Here is a 19,153-nt window from a genome sequence, read left to right on the forward strand (position 1 = left end):
TTTTTTGATGATTGTAGATTGCGTATCTATTTTAATGTCTATCATATTTTTCATTTCTTCCTTGAATTCAGAGAATTTTCCCTCAACTTTCTCTTCCATTTTTTCCACACTTCCTTGTACAGCTTTGACATATTTATGTATGATTTTGGTATTTTCTTCCCCTTTATCCTGGCTTGCTTTTATCTCTTTCATCAACTCTGCCATGGCTTGGTTGATCATGAGTTTAAACTCACTCGAGGAATCATTCATTAGGTGATTTGTAACACAGCCAACTGAAGAGTCTAAGGTAATATTGCGTTTTTCCAGGTTGGTGGCGGCGGGTGGTGGTTGACTGGTCATGTCAGGTGGCGATTGGGTGGCGGCACTCTCTGTTCCCTCGGCGACACTTGGAGCGATCTGCGGAGACGCCGGCACCGAGTTGGACGCCCTCACTCCCTCATCTCCCTCAGCCGACTCTCATCGGAATTAATCGCGTCAACGACGTTATCGATCTTCGTAGAAGACAATTGGGCCAAGTTTTGCGGGTCGAAATTGATGGAGCATATGCTGCCTCCCTCTCTCTCTCGTGGGGTCTCCGCTGCATTGTCCTGAGGTTGTTGAGTGGCCGGTGTCGTAGCTACATAATTTTGGGGGTGGTTGCTGAAGTAGGAAATTTGTGAGTTAGCTGGCAACTGGTTCATGGTGACGTTATTATGGATTACTTCGAATAAAGTGCCAAGTGTGTTGCCAAATTTCAGAAATATCAAAATGAATTCAGTGATAGTGCCTATTCTGGATAAAATTGTGTGGTGTTAAAAGTTTCAAGTGTCATGTACATATATTACTAAACGGACATCAATAGACAGGTATGGCTTACAAATTACACTAATATGGTTCTTAAAATTTTAGTTAGGGTCTTATCTTCCTTACTAACAACAGTATTGTGATGCCTCAAATAACCTATAGCCCTGGTCAGCATACAATGTCTAGATTCAAAAATCAAAATCAAAATCTTACTATAACTTTTATGGAAATTTCCATCCAATTTTTCCTCTATTATGAGAATTATGTTATCAGACTCGTGTGATATAGTTTGTCTGTATTTATGCAGCTTGAAAAATTTTAAATTGAAGAGCAACTCAATTATTTTAGCCAGAAACTTACAATAGATTATCAGATATATCTTGTTGAATCAACTTCAGATTATGCTTCTTGCAGTTTTCAGGTTTATCAATAATTTCATTAATCATTGATAGTGAGATTGAGTAGGTAAGCTTTTCATCACGCTCCACTGGTTGGGTGCCATTGTGTGAAGTTGTTAATGGTAATTCCTTCACAGTTAATACGATGTTTCTGGTATTTATAAGAGCAGTCTCTAAATTCCCTCTTTTGCGAATAAATTCACAAAAAATTAAGGCCTTCCGGCTCGCAAAATTACTGGGTTCAAACCTCAGCTCTAGCTCAGTGGTAGAAACATGAATTTTATAAATACAAATAATCACCATAAGGTTCAGTGACCGGTGATTGGTAATTCTTACCGCTGCTTCTATGAAGTTCTTGAAGAATACCAGTAAGGAAATTAAAAGAATATTTGACGACTGATTATCAGTAACCATGCATCACTAGAGAATAATAAGGACCAACTATAGTTGTTTCTAGTTGATTCTTAAAACGCTCGTCGTGAATACAAGTATTCACCAATATACCCTTCCAAAATTCCTTAGAACTTACAACGCCAGTTCTGGAAGCTCTCTGGATCCTTATATGATATAACTGGAACCTTATTAATATAATTTCTTAATATACTTATTCTGGTATATGAGATGAGTATCATCAAAGGATGATAATATTGAGTGCTCTGAATAAGCTTAATATCACTTGATTCAATAATTTTAAGTGCTGCTAAATATTTGTTGGTACCAAAACAGCTCAAACTATATAACACAAGATGAGTTAGGATATAATAAAAAATTCTATAAGTTTGTATGCTGACATAAAACACAAAATATATTCCCATAAAACAGATATGCATAAAATATTCGATATAACTATAATTTACTTAAATAAATGTTTTCTAGAATCTGAGTAATTATCACAGGTTTCGCTAATATTCACAATAGTATGTTTCAAATTTATAAATATATTATATTTAATGCTGATATTTAGACTTCCAATCAATACGAAATTCTGCAAATAAAAACCTGTTCGGTCTATAGGTTTGATATACTATACTTGGTTCAACAAACAAATTTATAATTAATAAATTAATATTCAAACATGAGATCTCAGGGATTTAATGAATTCGGGCTGTGCATGGAAGTAAGCTTCCTACATATATTAAATAAATTTATAAAATGTTCTTATGAACTATGTGATATTGTTCAACACGTGGTGACTCTTAATTTTAATTCAAATTAATAGGAATAGCGCTTTTTTTATTAATTATTACCCCACTGAACGTAGAAAAAATGAGCTCATTTGGTTTGACTTATCACTCACTGACTGAAGTTCTAGATGTTCTCGTGGATTGAATTAATTATTTCCAATAATTAATTGGGTAGGCTCCTTTTCGTCACTGCTGGGCTAACGCGTGATCCAGATTTTTATAAGTTTCTTTCGAATTAAAGCTATTTTTATGGGAATCTTTACAATTACGAACTCCTTGACAGCACTGAGTTCACAAACAATTAACATTCAACAAACATACATTACATTTAAAAAAGGGTTTGGCTTAATAATTCATTAAAAATTTTTAAAAGGAATGAGAAAAAACCCTAAACTCCATGTGCATCCTCTCGGTCAGGATCTTAAGCCAGAAGAAAGAGGTTTTCAGAAAAATTTGCCTCTTCCTAGAATAATTCTGTAAGCTACTCTCTGATTGGCCTTCAATTTAATAGACTCAATACAATTGGTTGCCTTGGGAATCAGGGCTTCCTCGGCTTTATAATAGAAAAAATTAAATAAAAGAAGTTTTTATACAAATATATGGAGTGTTTATCTTAAATTGAATTCATAAATAAATCGTAACATACGATTTTAATAGATAATACATTTAGTTTTTATATGAGTTTTGTATACTCTTGATTTATCATGCTTTTTTGGATTATAATAAATATTTATACAGAAATAATAGTTATTTGTATTTCTACACATCGACTTCCTTTAGTATACATAATATATCCTTTATGAGTGAATTTTATATGATTCAACCGGTCATATGGGTTGATCGAATAATCAGCTGATTCGTTCAGTATTGGTTCTAATAATTATCGATTTATCCAAGATCGACTAATTCTTTTCAAAACGTAAACAAGTAACTCTAACCTCAATGTTCATGCATTTTATTTTTTTTTTTTTTATAATCCGCCAATAATAATTATGCCGCTTTATAATTTTTTGATCTTACCAATGGGTTCTCATAATTATTAAATCACAATAATACATGTTTTCTTATCGTTGTTGATAATGCTATTACTCCTAATCGCTAATAATACTTGATTTGAGTTGATTTACTCTTTGGATAGGTCTAACCTTCTTTCCAATTTTATAGTTCTATTACATTTCATTGGCTCATTTAAAATATTTGGTGGTTTCAAATTAGTAACGTGCAAGTTGATTCCCCCTCTCTCCCCATCAATATCTCTCTCTTCATCTCTCTGTCGATATGCTGCACAAAGAGAGAGAGAGAGAAAGTGAGTGAGTGAGCCAGACCGAGAAAGAGAGCGCGTGAGTGATAAATGATTTGAGTGAGAGGAGAGACCAAAACAAAACTTGCAATGAAACGGATAGTATTGGAGTATTATTTCCTGAATTAATAGTAAGTTATGCAATTACCATCGAGCAGTTGGGAGTATTAATACAGCTCCAGCCAGCAGATAGAGAGGCAAGTTCATTACATAAGTAGTAGCAGGGGCTATACTCTAATGGGAAAACTCCAATTTGACCTACATTCTTCCTCAACCTATTCTTCTTCCTCCTCATTCTTCTCCTCCTTTTCCACTTCCTCCTTGCCCTCCTCTCTTGCTTCTTCCATTTTTCCACTTCTTCTTTTTTCTCCCTTCTTCTTCTTCTTCTTCTTCTTCTTCTTCTTCTTCTTCTTCTTCTTCTTCTTCTTCTTAATATTATTATTCTTTTTCTTCTTCTTTTTGTCATTCATGTTGTTCTTCTTACTCGTACTTTTTCTCTTTCTCCTTTCGACCTTCATCGATTTATTTGGGATATTATGGAGAGTTTATTCGTCATAATCCAATATAAAATTGTACCCAGTTAATGTAATAGAACATAATCCCACAATACCCCGATATTAGTCATCAACACAATGAATATGAATGCGTTTTATGATTTCTTTGAATGTAAATACTTTGTATTTATCATGTTTGATTTATGACGATGCATTTGTACAAATGTTTTCTGCAATAAAGAAATCTTGAATATTGATTCAAATATTCTGTGTGCATATTTGTATATTCATCTATTGCAAATTTATAATTCATATAGATTTTACGATGAATATAGAATAGATTTTGAATATGTGAATATTATGGTATTCGGTTCTAATTATGCCTCGTAATACACAATACCATAAAAAATTCACAGAAAATTCACTGATGGTAATAATTATTACCATTACTGTTTATTCTCTTGTTGATTGATGTTTCAAGGTTATATTGTAACGAACGTAATTATTAAAACTCACACTTGGAAAATTCTTGGCACTTCTCTAGATTGCAAATTCAATCTATCTTACAAATGTACAAGTAGTTATGATCGACTACTTGGCTATTACAGTAGCAGATTCAAATAGTTTTTTTTTAAAGTTCCTACAACAAATAGATGAGTAAAACCTGTCATGAGTTTCATGCTAGTGTGATCTTCATGCCAGCACATTCAAATGATCCTTTGATGGTATTTATATTTTCATTCCACATTGATTACTATAACTTACCTTTGGTTATATTTAACTTAAATTTGGTAAATTATCGCATCATCCCCATGAAAGTTATGCGAATTTCAATATCATTCTACTTGAAAGTTAGAAGTCTTCTTATAGAGCAGTCAATATAGACATCATGAAAAAGGAGATCTACTTGCAATATATATGGCAGTTCTAGAATATATTGATTTTGAATATATTGTTTGGATACATAAGAGAAGTCCAGAACCAAATTTTTCATGCAAAATTTTCTTGTGCTTAATACAAAGTGCCCTAGAAACTTCCTATTCCCGGTACATTTTCCAGTTCTCAGCTATTTCCGCCAAATCTAGTTCAAAATTTGAAGATGATTGATCAATTCTCTCTAAAGTTATTGTATAACATACAAACAGATGGACAATGACTTTGCCCTTCAGTAAGTCAAAAGTGAGAACTCGCTGACGCTCGTTCAACAAAAGAAAACGAGATATTATTGACGGCTTCAAACACAATATGGTCTCTCCAAAAGAAAACCGCGGATTCTCGATTGATTATCCTCTTTCAATTTGGTATTGAATCCTATGCATGATGTAATCTACATTGCTCATGGCTCCAAGCATTTTCACCAATGTCGCTCGGATCTTTGGTGGTCCAAGACCACCTTCAATGATTTATCCTCATGTGGTCTTCTATTTTCAAGTTTTCAATTGCGTCTGGAGTTATTGCAATTGGATAGAATAAGTTTCGAATATAAGTCAACAATTGAGGAAGTGAGAAGGGTTGTCTCATCATATTGAGACATGACAGGCTGGAGTTAATATCATATGTTAATAATGTTCACATTAAGGCGACAGACGATGCTAGCTCGTGTGTCCTGACATCAAGTTGATAATAACAGCAGTGAGTAAAGAATCTCACCGTAGTTTTTAAGCTCAGTTTTTTGTGTGAAATATTTTCTGCTAGACGTGTTTCTTCTATAATTTGATCATTTATTTTTGCTATTCTTCCTGTGTGATTGAATCGTGATCATGATCATAATATTATGCGTAATATATAACGCGTGTCAGCACAACTGTGTCTCTTCCACAAAACCACGAGAATCAGATCTTGCTATCGGGTCTATCGCACATGTTTCCTATTTGTGCCGAGCCATTCCTATAAAAGGCCTAAGGCCCAATTTACACTGAAGTAATGTAGCGCGGATGTGGCAATGACGTGCCGTTGGCGAGGCACTGACTTATTTAAATTCCTTAGAAACATATGGTTTTATACAAACAGAAGTGGCGGTCGTGGCACTGACTTTGTCACTTCTATGCCTATCCTAAAAAAAACATATTTATGGTTCAATGGAAACAGAAGTGGCGTTTCGCCTCACAACTTCTTTTTCCATTGAACTATATGTTCAGAATAATATGTTGTAATATTAAATTGGCCACTTTCGTGTGAACTAGACCACTTTTGTGTGAGTTACTAAAGTTAGTTCTAGGTAGCGCATGTCACACGTGCTATTCTCGTTTCAATATGCATGTTGGTCAAGCGCCACGCATGTCGCGTCTTATGTGTTTCCATTACTTTTACAAGTGCTACAAAAATGTGCTTTGCGTTGCTTCGTGCCAGTAGCGTAGCGTCTCAATTGGAGACTGTCATTTGTCTTAGTTTGATCGACTATTCAGGAGAGAGTAAAGAGTAGGCACAGTCTAAGATGCAATAATCTATCCAACAACTGCAACTAGTGGTAGTATTGTTATAGGTAATTTCGATATAGCTTGGTACTCATCCTTGTGATTTTTAAACTCATTGAGTACATTTGTTGAAGATTTATTTAATGTTACCTGTAAAAGTTAAGTGATATTAAATTGGTATTTGAATTATTCATAGTAGATTAATTTATATGAATCACGTGATAAATATTCAATAATTGTCATTTTTACATTTAGTTGATTGCTGATTCCAAACATGGCTCTCTCCAGAAATATTTTAAACTATCTTTTTCATCAAGATAAATATTCATCACTGTAAATATTACTTAGAATCAAAATACATAGTTAATTTATTTATTAATATCGAAGCACCGAGTTTAGCTCGTTATTTTTATCTATTGATAAACAGAACACAATTCTCTAAAATGATCGTGTTCATATTTCACAGCTGGCTATATGTCATCATATGAATTTTGGGGATGCGATATTTTGATTTTTCACATACTCACTCGCTCACTCACTTTTTTACCATCCGCAGCTGTTTCAGCCAAAGATGAATTATCCTTTTAATATCGTTCAGCGAGTTTTCCCAAGGATGAGACCTAGTGCAATCGAATCTTTATATCATAAACCTACTATGTTCCAAATTTCGTGAAAATCGTTAAAGCCGTTTTCGAGATCCGTTAAACATAAATAACCAGATAAATAAATACAGAAATTGCGCGCTTAATATAATAGGATAAGCTATATTTGGATTGTAATGTCATTTATTTTTATTGGTTGAATAAAGCATTTATGTAATTATATCAGAATATAGATACTGAGTAGCCCAGCTTATCCATAATAATACGCAGACCGTATAATTGAATATGATTCGAATCTCATGGTATTCGAATACTAGAGTATTCATATAGTATTCGAATACTAGAAATAATATAGCTCAATAGGTAGCCTACAAATACAGGCGTACACTACAATACATACTGCGGTATTCTTACTTTCTTAGTATGTAGTTTATAGGCTTCGTTACGATTTATTTGGTACATATATGCCAGCTACTGACTGGCCTTTCAGGTATAATATCGGGGTACCGAGCTTCGCTCGTTATTTATTTATTTATAAACAAAACACAATTCTTTAAAATGATTGGGGAAGGACTAATATGCAAAGCCAAAAACTGTTTCTTCCCAGAATTTTGATTTATACACTATAAATATTCCAAAAAAAGTAGGTTATGTTCCATACAATTGAATTCAGGTCCAATTTCCAATCCAAACAGAAAAGTACTAATTTAGATTGTTTACAAACCAAATTGAATAAAAAATAACACTGACTAATCACTTGAATCTGTAAAATAATGATTAACTTTGAAAATTATACTCTAATCTAGAATGATATATGATGTCATGTCAACAAATAATCAGATTATTTTATCAAGTTGATTCTTCTGTTTCTCCAAGGATGAATAATTATTATGCTTTTCATGTCCTTCAGCGAGTTTTCCCAGGAATGAGACCTAGTGCAATCGAATTTTTATATCATAAACCTACTATGTTCCAAATTTCGTGAAAATCGTTAGAGCCGTTTTGAAGATCCGTTGAACATAAATAACCATATAAATAACCAGATATAAAAATAACCAGATATAGAAATAGCCAGATATATAAATTACCAGATATAATATAAAATATCGGGGCACCGAGATTTGCTCGTTATTTATTTATTGTTAAACAGAACACAATTCTTCAAAAAGGTTGTTGAAGGACTAACAGGCACAGCCCAAAACTGTTTCTTCCTCAAATTTCCATTTATACACTATGAATGGTCCAAAAAGTAGGTTTTGTTCCATACACTTGAATACAGGTTCAATTTTCAGTCTAAATATTTCAAAACAGAAAAGTTCTAATTTAGATTGTTTACAAACCAAATTGAATAACAAAATAAGACTCACTAATCACTTAAAACTGTAAAATAATTAATAACTTCGAATATTATGATATACCATTTGTCATGCCAACAAATCAGATTATTTTGATCGAGTCTATTAAAATTTCTAAATTTCTCGTGAGATACGGTAAGCTGATTGATACACAGCTGATCTCCCACACAGGCACACGCATCTTCTGTTATCGACAGACGACGAGTTTATTATCTGTTTTCCAAAGGATAAATTATCCTTTCCATGCCCTTCAGCGAGTTTTCCCAGGGATGAGACCTAGTGCAAACGAATTTTCATATCATAAACCTACTATGTTCCAAATTTCGTGAAAATCGTTATAGCCGATTTCGAGATCCGTTGAACATAAATAACCAGATATAAAAATAACCATATATAGAAATAGCCAGATATATAAATATATACAGAAATTGTTCGCTTAATATAATAGGATAGCTGCATCTAACTAATGAGTTGTCTTGAAACAAAGGAGTTCTTAGATCTGAGTTGGATCTGATTGTCCTTTCAAAGGCTGGTCTTTGTTGGTGTATGATTCATTGCAGCTGCACCGCAGGCATTTCATTTTAAAGCTACATGCCTTATGTTGCGTACTCCTTCCCTTCAACTAATTAAATTACATTAAGATTGTCACCTAACCTTTCATCTCCTTTCTTTCTCTTTTTTTCCTTCCTGCATATTTTTCTTCCTTACGTTCTGACTCTTGCTACAGCTTCTTCTAAGTCTTATCCTACTTCTCCTTCCATCTTTTTTGTTCTTATTATTCTTCTTGCTCCTACCTATGTTTTCTTTCTATTTTTCTTGTGTTGCTTCTTCATTTCACATTCTTCGCACAGTTCTTTTTTTCTATATGTTCTTCATTTCCAATCCTGCTATTCTTGCATCCTCTCTTTCTTCTCGCTTATTCATTCATATTTTGTCCTTCTCTCCCATTTCTCCCTCCTTCTCAGTCCCCGACCTCTGCTTCACTCTCTTCTGAGTTTCATTTCATTCTATTCCTGCTTTCATCATATTGCTATACCATTATAACTCATATTGCAACTTCATTATAACTCAATTACTTCAATACCTTACTTCAATAACTTCATTATTTCCACCTCATCTTCTTCATCACCCTAGTTCATTTTCTTCTATCGCCCCAATTCTCCTGTTTGCTTCCTTGTACCTGTGCACCTCTAATGAGCTTTTCAAGCATTCTTTATTCTCCAATGTTTTCTTAATGCTTCTTGTCTTCCTTCTTCCCTCAATATTCCTCTCCTTCTTTTACATTCTTCTTTCTCTTTCTTTTTCTCCTAATCATTTTACTCCTTTTCCTCATCCTCCTTCCCCAACTCCTCCTCTTCCCCCTCAACCTCGTTCAACTCCTGACATTGCACCACCTCATAATCATCCACAATTTTTCTCCTTCTCCACCCTTCCTTGTCATCCACCAACACCTCTTCCTCATCCTCAACCTTGTCCCTTCCTTCTTCTCAGCCAGCTTTTTGTCTGTTCATTGCTCCCTCCAATGGAGCGAGGGCTCCTGGGTGGTGGCGGGCGGAGAGGGAAGCAGAGGCAATCCGCAGACGGACGATTGCAACATCAACGTGTTGGCTTCTCTCACCTCTCGAGCCGCCAAGCAGCCTTCACCAGGCCAGCACGCCAGCAGTCAGTCTCTCTCCACTCGCCAGTTCGCCAGTGAGACACTCTCTTCCGTCTGGCTGCTGCTGCTCGCTCTTCTCTCTTCTCAATACTCTCTTCCAGTGTCAAAAGTGTCTATCACCAGTGTGCAGTGTGTTCGTGAAATAGTCTTGAAATATCGTAGATAGTTGAAGAGCTAACACAACTCAAGTCTTGCGCGGAGGTGATTTGATTGACTTGTGAAATAAGTTAGTTAACTAAAATTAATAGTCAACTTATAATCAGTTGCAGTGCGTGGAAATAGTTGCAGTTGATGTGAGTTTCATTCAAATCGTGGAATAGCCTGATCTTTGTGCATTATAAAATATTTGTGAACTAGTATTCTTGATTATTTTTACAGTGTTGATTCAACCTGTAGAAGAATTATCCGAAGCATAACTTGGATGTTGCAGGAGTTGAATATGAGTTGAATATAGTTCTCATTTTTCATCACCATTATCTAGACGCTTGTAAATTGTTGTACGTAGTTCAACTATTACTGTCACTAGAGATTGGTGATGTAAGTTAGCTATTGGAATACATTTTTCAATATTTTTTATTTAAATAATGAGTTTGTAGTTCTCATTTTCCATCACCATTATCTAGACTCTTGTGAATTGTTGTACGTAGTACAACTATTACTGTCACTAGAGATTGGTGATGTAAGTTAGTTATTGGGATAAATTTTTCATAATTTTTATTTGAATATGAGTGATTGTGACTCTTCTCCCACTAATTGTAAAATATGATTCTATCTTGAGCTGCGTTTACACCGGAGTTAATAACACGAGTGAGTTATTAACAAAAAGTTAATAAAAGACTGAATCGTCAGAAATTTCTCTTGACAAAAGTCAATAACTCATGTTTCTAACAGAAAATTCCTTGTTATTAACAAGATCTTGTTATCAATATAATTGACTTCCATATGATTTCATTTAACGAGACTATTTATATGATATAACAGCCGCAATGAAAAGCAAAAAATAGTCATCAAATTTGAATTGAAACATGTGTGTGATCATTAAAATAATGATCTTCATCTGATCCAATGTAAATAAATTATAATGCGTTTACACCAGAGTTTAAAACAAAAGTTTTCAACATAAGTTAATAACATTTTCTTTTGGCTAGTTTTTTTATCAACAAAAGTTAATAACTTTGTCACGTGTTTTGTCTGCAGCTGTAGTTATTAGGGAACATCTGTAGTTGTAGGGTAGGGATGCTTTGTGAGGGGGTTGCGGAAAAGATAGTGATCTCTTACTAACAAAAGTTACCGACTCTCGATGGATAACATAAATAACAAAGAATTTTCTGTTGAAAACACGAATTATCAACTTTTTTCAAGAGAATTTATGTCGATTCAGTCAAGTTGAAAACTTTTTATTAATAACTCATGTTATCAACTCCGGTGTAAACGCAACTCAACATGATGTTTTGTAATTAACATCAGTTGATAACAAAAATGTTAAAAACTTGTGTTATTAACTCCGGTGTACACGCAGCTTAAGACGTTTATTAAACTTTTTCAAAAGTTTTAATTTTTTTCTCAGATTCAACTCCTGCAATCACCAACTGGATATTAGGCCTACTAGTAGAACGAAATTTAAATATGAAACGTTGAGCCCTGATCTCATAATTTTCGTGACAAGTGTAGCGTGGATAAAGTGAGCACTATTCATAGCTGAGCTGGCTAGGTTCTGAGTTTTCTGTGAAGTTGTATGTTTAAGATAATTGGATATTTGTGTTTGTGATAGGTCTCATCAATTGTGATGTACCAGTAGGCCTATATTGGTTCTTTCTTTCAAATGAATTGACCATTTTATCCTATTATTTGTGTTACCTGGTTGAAAGGTCCATGTGCTTGTTGATTAATTCCCATACACTATTTGAAACAGTTCTGTGATATTTCCCATGCTTTTTTGGTTTTTCATGACTGGGGATAGAAAGGTCAAAAATTACATAAAGATTTATGTTGGACAAATATTTTCATGATAACCCATCCACAATGTGTACCAATATTAGAATATGTATTATCTAATCTTGAAATCTTGATAGATCGGTTAGAAGGCTGAGGCTGTGCCCTCATTGCTCAATTATATTGCAATTTTTTTGCATTTGCTACTTTTCATTCATCAAAATCAATACAAAATTTCTATGCTCATTATCCAGTGTATATGAGCGTTGAAGAAATCAATATTGAAGTTCGATTTGTATAACTGATGTTCTGATTCCAATATTTTATCAACCTTAATCGGTCTTGAAACATTTCTATTCATGCGGTGAAAACCGATAAATAAAATTATTCATCCAGATTTTGTGTGAAAAACTTGAAAAAGATTTCCTCTTTCCATTCTTGCAAAATGTTAGAATCATGCGACCAGGTGTTTTTTTTTCATGCGACCTGTCTTATTCATATTCATTTATTACCTATTTTAGGAGGTATATTTTACAAACAAAAATTACGTTAAAAAATAACGCTTATAACTGTTATTGATAGGTCTCATCAATTGATTGAGATTGTAAACAATAGCAAGCAGTTTCGAAAACCGCTCGATCATCAATAACATTCCATTGAATTCACCTTTCATCAATGCAATTTCAATAATAACATGGATGCGTTTGACTCATTGCAAGTATTGTTTAAATGATTTCAAGGATAATACTATTTTACAAAACAGATACCAGAATTGGTCTCAATTCAAAAAAGTTGTTGTCTTTCACAGGTTGTAGGAAAAAATGTCTGCTATCACGAATTAAATTAGCTTACCTTAATTACTATCTTCCATGATTTCTAGATGTTGATATAATCATAAACATTTAATTGTTCCATCAAATCATTTTTGTCATACAGTAATTTTTGGAAAAAATCAATTTTTAGGGTCCAGAAAACAAAGCTATTGAATAAATAAAATTCAAGGTGAACATGAAAACTACAACCAGCTCTTACTAAACTCAAATTGATCCAATTTCAGCCTTATTTCAAGTATTTTTTTTATTAATTATATCAATGTTTTTCCTAATTAATCAAGTTCTTAGAAATCCCCTTTTCCTGTTAGATTTTCATGAGCCTTCTATCTATAATGTGGAAAAGTACAAAGATATTCAGAATCTGTGATCAAAAATAGTACACTCGAAAAACAATGTATATCACATTCAAGTGAATTACCAGATAATAAATAATATCGAACAAGAAACTCAGAAATAACCGTGATGTTCCATTACGTAACTGTCGATTCTGCCAAATTTATCAAATCACCCAACACCATCGTGTTTATCGTGGATTGATATTTCTGAATTTTTTTTAGTCTCCAGTCAGGTTTGAAATCTCTTTTGAAGTGAGGGTTGATGATTAATATTGTTTGTAATCTTCCATAACGTGTAGTTATGAACGCTGGTAGATACAGTGAATTTGGATATTTCGTAAATTACAGTATACTATTCCTTATAGCTGGTAGATACAGTTAAATCGGATATTCCGGAAATGTTTATATTTCTCACTGGTTAATGGAGTTTAATTATAATTGATCCTTATTTATGGATGAAATGTACAAAATTATGAATAATTTCCAAACGAATAACGGTTCAGATTAGGATAGTCTGGGCTTTTATGAATCAATGGGGATTCTCCCCTCAGTAGCCTTCCAAGGAAGTTTACTGGAAATTGTGGATTCCCATCAAAGGCCTGTTTTACTAGTAGTTCCTATTCATGACTGTTTCTACAATATTGCTAATTTTTATCTGGTCTTATCCCTTATGAATTTTTGAAGGTATTGTACAGGTTACATGAGAATTTTATCAATATCTAACATTTATTTACAGTGTTCACAGTTTGTATATAATATTGATCATTGAAGTTGCTTTCCATGACGAAACACTATATAATAACTTTGTTGAAGTTCTTGGAAGAATTTATTGGAAAAGATATGTTGATGACATAATACTGCTCTACAAAGGAAATGCCAGACAATGTGATCAACTCCTCTCAGAATTGAACAAAATACACAAAAACATACATTTCACTGCAGAATATGAAACCAACAATGCCCTAAACTTTCTGGACCTCTCCATATCAAAACAGGACAACAAACCAAGATTTAATATTTTCAGAAAGCCCACAATGACAGATACACTCATACATGAAACATCAAACCATCCACCACAACACAAACTTGCTGCCTTTAACTCCATGATCCATAGACTAATAAGCATTCCATTTACAAAAGAAGATTACCAGACAGAATTGAACACTATAAAATATCTGGCACAAAACAATGGCTACTCATCCAATGTAATAGACAAAATACTTCATAAAATGAAAAACAAGAAACAGAAACCCCCAAATCCCAACAAATATGTCACACTAACATATTTCAATCAAAAATCACAATCCATAGCAAACATATTCAAAAAATCATGCTACAAAACAGCATTTAGAACCAACAACAACTTGAAAACCCAACTAAAAACACGAAAAATAGACAGCTCACAATTTGAAAAGACAGGAATTTATAAACTAAAATGTAATACATGCCCAAAATTCTATATTGGGCAGACCGGCCGTAGCTTCAAAATAAGATACAATGAGCACATAAAAGCAGTAAATTCAAATTCAGAATCTACATATGCAGAACATTTAATAGCCACAGGACACAATCACAAAAACATACATACAGATATCGAAATCCTACACATTCTTCAAAAAAGCCAGAGACTCAACACACTAGAACAATACGAAATTTTCAAACACCTCCACTATGACAAATCCAACTTATTAAATGATCAACTTAACTTCAAATCAAATGTAATATTTTCCCACATTTTGGCCACACAGTCCAACCCATAAGAGCAAGCGCCCCTGGTGTCAGGCTGATGAAGCTCCTCTTCAGGAGTGAAATGCATTCCTCAAGACTCCAATCAAAAGTAAATGTTTTTTCAAATATTTACTAGTAACACAGTGTCAGAACTTCAACAAAGTTAAAAAAAAAAATATTGATCAGTTGGTCAAAGTTGAAGTTCATCTACATTAGTAGTTTAACGTCACTATAAAGTTTATTATCAGTGTTATCCATTTCGTTAATAGTTTAACCTCGTTATAAACTGTACAATTGTGCAGTACGCTATCAATATGAATATTGTAACTTGCATTTCGAACATGAAGAATAATATTTTGTACTGATAGAATGCCTCTTTCATGCTCTTTTTATCTTCGGTTGTGTAAGAGTACTCGTTAATAAACAAAGTTCGAATAATGCATTGTTCTGAAGTAAGTCTTGACATTATACAGAGTGAGTCATTTGTATGGGAAGTTGGAGACTTTGAATAAGTTGGAGACTGTTGTAGATATTATACTGTAACTTTCAAGTTACAGTAAGTTATTGGTCAGGATAAGTTATTGGTCGAATACTCCATCTTTTGACATACAACTGAATTTCAACCCTTCATAAGGGGGTGACTTAGGGGTTGTAACTCGAATATTTCAATTGTAAACACTCATTGTGTGGTACATAATTTTAAAGGCCTTTTTAAAACAAAAAAGCTGCTATCAATAAAAAAGCTCTATGATAGGCTACTTGTATTCAAAATGGCGGCTGATTGAAATTTCAAGTAAAAACTAAGACTTCAATCAGCCGCCATTTTCGATATAAGTATCATAGAACATTTTTATTGATATCATATTTCTTGTTTTAAAAAGGCCTTTAAAATGATGTACCACACAATGGGTTTTACTTGAAATATTTGAGTTACAACCCCCAAGTCACCCCGTTATGAAGGGTTGAAATTCAATTGTACGTCAAAAGGTGGAGTATTCGACCAATAACTTATCCTGAAAGTTACAGTATTATATTATCTACAACAGTCTCCAACTCATTGAAGGGTTCTCATACATATGACTCACTCTGTATATTACAGTTTACAGTTAACAAATGACTGAATACTCGACAAGAAACATACATTCAAGATACAAATAATATTTTCCTTGTATTCAATTACATGTATATATTGAGGCACCAGTTGATAGGGCATGAAAGGTATTTTCCATTGAGCCGGTTTACTTTTTCAGTTGTCTGATCTTTAGTTGTTTGTCTTTTATATTTTTTGTTACTTCTCTGGCCTTCACACAACTTTTGTTGTTGCACTAGTTTTTCTCTTGTGAGTTTGTGTACTTGTTTCCAAAATGGCGCTTCAGTGATGTGTGTTCCAATTACATTGAGAAACAGAAATCGCTCCCGGTGGTTTGGAACCTCCCTAAAGCTGTTGGTTCACTCGTCTGTCATCATCATCCATCTCATTACCTACACAAAAGCCTATGAAAAAAACTCAATATTCAAAAATTCATTCTAACTTCTGAAATTAGAGTTGGAAGTAGCCTACTCAAAACAAACTGGTAAATTTCTAAATACAGTGTGTTTTTGTAGATTGAAAGTTTGCAGCCATTTCAGAAACCAGGATTGGAAGGAGTACAAACATACCAAAGATTTGAATCATGATTTGTGGAATCAGTGTGTTTTGAGATGAATGAGAGTTCAGGGTCGCTTCAGATATTCAGGGTTGAAATAAATCAAAAAACTGTTTGCATTAGGTACTTGCGAAAAAGATTGAGTCTACCTGGAAATGGAGTGCATCGTTCTGCCTGGGATATACAATAAGGTAGGGTGACGAATCAACCTTAATATACAAGGTTATATCATATGCAATGATCTGCAATAATTTACAGTGTTTGAAACGTTCCTCCAAGAGCTACAAAACACACTTTCAAACTAAACTTTTCTTGGTACCGTCACTGTGGTCTGAATTAGTTCTATAGTGGGGTTCACTTCAATTTGTCAGCTTCTGTTATAAACAACATCATTGCTTCTCATTCAAACAATGCTGACAGTTTGAAGTGAATACAATGTTGTAATTTATTTGTTCCAATAGAGTTAAATGTTTTGTTGGCTCCCTGGTAGTAGAAAAACGTCCAAAATCAATGATCAATATAATATGATGAAACTTGGAATCCTGGTTCACCAACAAAAAGTGACGCAGAGTAGTGAGTGATGTGTGATAAGTGATGCATGACGCAGCCACGTCACGACAGTGATGTGAATGGAACGGTGACCTTAATCGGCGGCGGCTGGCTGGCTGTTTTCTGGAACAAGTCGTGACATCACAATATTGACGGTGACTATTGATTGCATAACTGGCCAAGAAAGAGAGGGTGAAGGAGAATTACGAAGATGGTGTGAGAGAGAAGAATTTAAGGAAGGGGAAGAGTGAAAGTGAGAGCGATAACTAGCAGTACAGGGCTAGGTCAGTGATTCGTTTTCTTCTTATTCTTCTATATTGCTTTGTTTTTCTTATTTTTGTAACCTATTTCTTCTATCCTCATTCTACTTTACTCCGTCTTCTTCTCCTTCGTTGAATTTCTTACCAACATTCATTTCTTATTTTGTACTTCCTTTATTGTACTCTTTTTCTACTCATTTTGTTCTATTTTCTGCTTCCATTCCATTTTTCCAACTCTTCGAAGTCGAACTACTTCACTGTCATTCATTCCATTTCCACCTTGTTTTCTTTTCCTCTTTGAGTCTTTAGTCTTCTATTTAATCCCATCTGAATTCCTTCATCCTCATATTTCACCTATGTACTTCCTCGATCTCCTCAAAACTTCTACTTCTTCATATTATACTTTTCTTACTTTTTCTCCTTTTATGATTTCTCCTATCTTTGTAGTAACTAGTTCTTAGAGCCTCCTCCTTCTCTCTTCTTTCTTAATTTGCCAATTATGTTAACCTTTCACTTGCTGCTGTTTTTTCCGTTTCCACTTCTATTATTAATCTATCACTCTCTCTCTCTCTCTGTTTCTATTCCCCAATTCTTCTTTTCCCTGTTCCCCTTTTTATCTTCTCACCTAGTTTTTCCCATTTAATTTCCCTCGTCCTATCTGAGTTTTCCATTATCTATTCCTCTTCTATAATAATTTCCATTCTTTTTTCCTAATCTACTCCCCTTTCTTCATTTTTCTTTCTCATCTTATCACTTTTTTCCTTCCTCAACATATCTCTTCCTCTACTTTCAATTCTTCCCATTTCTATATAATCTAATCTTATCTTCGTTTCCTAATAATTAATTTCTCTCTTCTAATCTCATTTTTCAATCTCTTCATATCTCTTTTATGTCCTTCGTCTTCTCCACGAGATCTTCGTTTTCCAATAAATCTTCTCTCTCTTCTAATCTCCTTTTTCCATTTCTTCACATCTCTTTTACGCCCTTCGTCTTCTCCACGAGAATGAGAGTGAAAGTGCAGTGTGGAGTGCTCTTCTCTCTCTCTCTCTTTCTGGCGTTGTGGTGAGTCTGAGTGTGCCAGTTCCGGACTTGATTACGTCACAGCCGCTGCTTAGAGCAGGCAGGCCACCAACCTCAATAACCAGTCTCTGGTCTCCGGACTTACCATGTCCTGCAGCCTCAGGCTATCGGAAATACCAGCTACCTGCTCTCAAATATCCCACTTTTTACAGCATTTCATACGAAAATATTTGCTATTATCATGTATTCATCTCCAATCACCACCTCTGGTTTTATCCAATATACTCATCCAGTAGGTAATCCATCATAGCTCATTTAGCTCATTTCAAATCTTCTGAAGCTTCTCATCTTCATAAAAGAAGATGTTGAATTCTGTGTAGCAGAATGCAGTTTATACTAAATTTTACACAATTCAATCAGATGCTCCTCTAAAACTCGCTATAATCCACTCTCATGTACTTGATTGGCTATTTGTTAACTAAATTGTTGGCTATAACAATGTTGCTAGCTCTTATACTGTGGATAGAACAACCTGATTTGGATAGCAGTTTTCGTTTTTATAAGCTCGTTTCTAAGCTCTTCGTTCTCAAAGCTCTTGAAAAATGAGAAATCCAGCTCTTCTTCTGAATAGTGCTCTACTAATTCATCAAATTGATATTAAAA

At 34.0% G+C, this 19,153-nt stretch overlaps 1 protein-coding gene across 4 annotated transcripts in view; it reads left to right on the forward strand.

The window, feature by feature from the left end:
• Window positions 1–19,153, forward strand: part of LOC111045397 (ABC transporter G family member 23) — a 180,481-nt gene that overhangs the window by 111,911 nt on the left and 49,417 nt on the right. The window contains exon 1 of one of the 4 annotated variants that reach the window (XM_022330797.2): window positions 10,159–10,480. The exons of 2 other annotated variants lie outside the window; for them this stretch is intronic. Coding sequence is in view for 1 of the 2 variants with exons in the window: in XM_039437251.1 (XP_039293185.1) it covers window positions 10,479–10,480 (2 nt within the window). In the remaining variant the exon portion in view is untranslated. Of the gene's footprint in view, window positions 1–10,158; window positions 10,481–19,153 lie in introns of those variants that run through there. One more of the 4 variants, XM_039437251.1, reaches the window with a different exon arrangement.

Source organism: Nilaparvata lugens, chromosome 1 (genome assembly GCF_014356525.2).
Source record: "Nilaparvata lugens isolate BPH chromosome 1, ASM1435652v1, whole genome shotgun sequence".
NCBI lineage: Eukaryota > Metazoa > Arthropoda > Insecta > Hemiptera > Delphacidae > Nilaparvata > Nilaparvata lugens.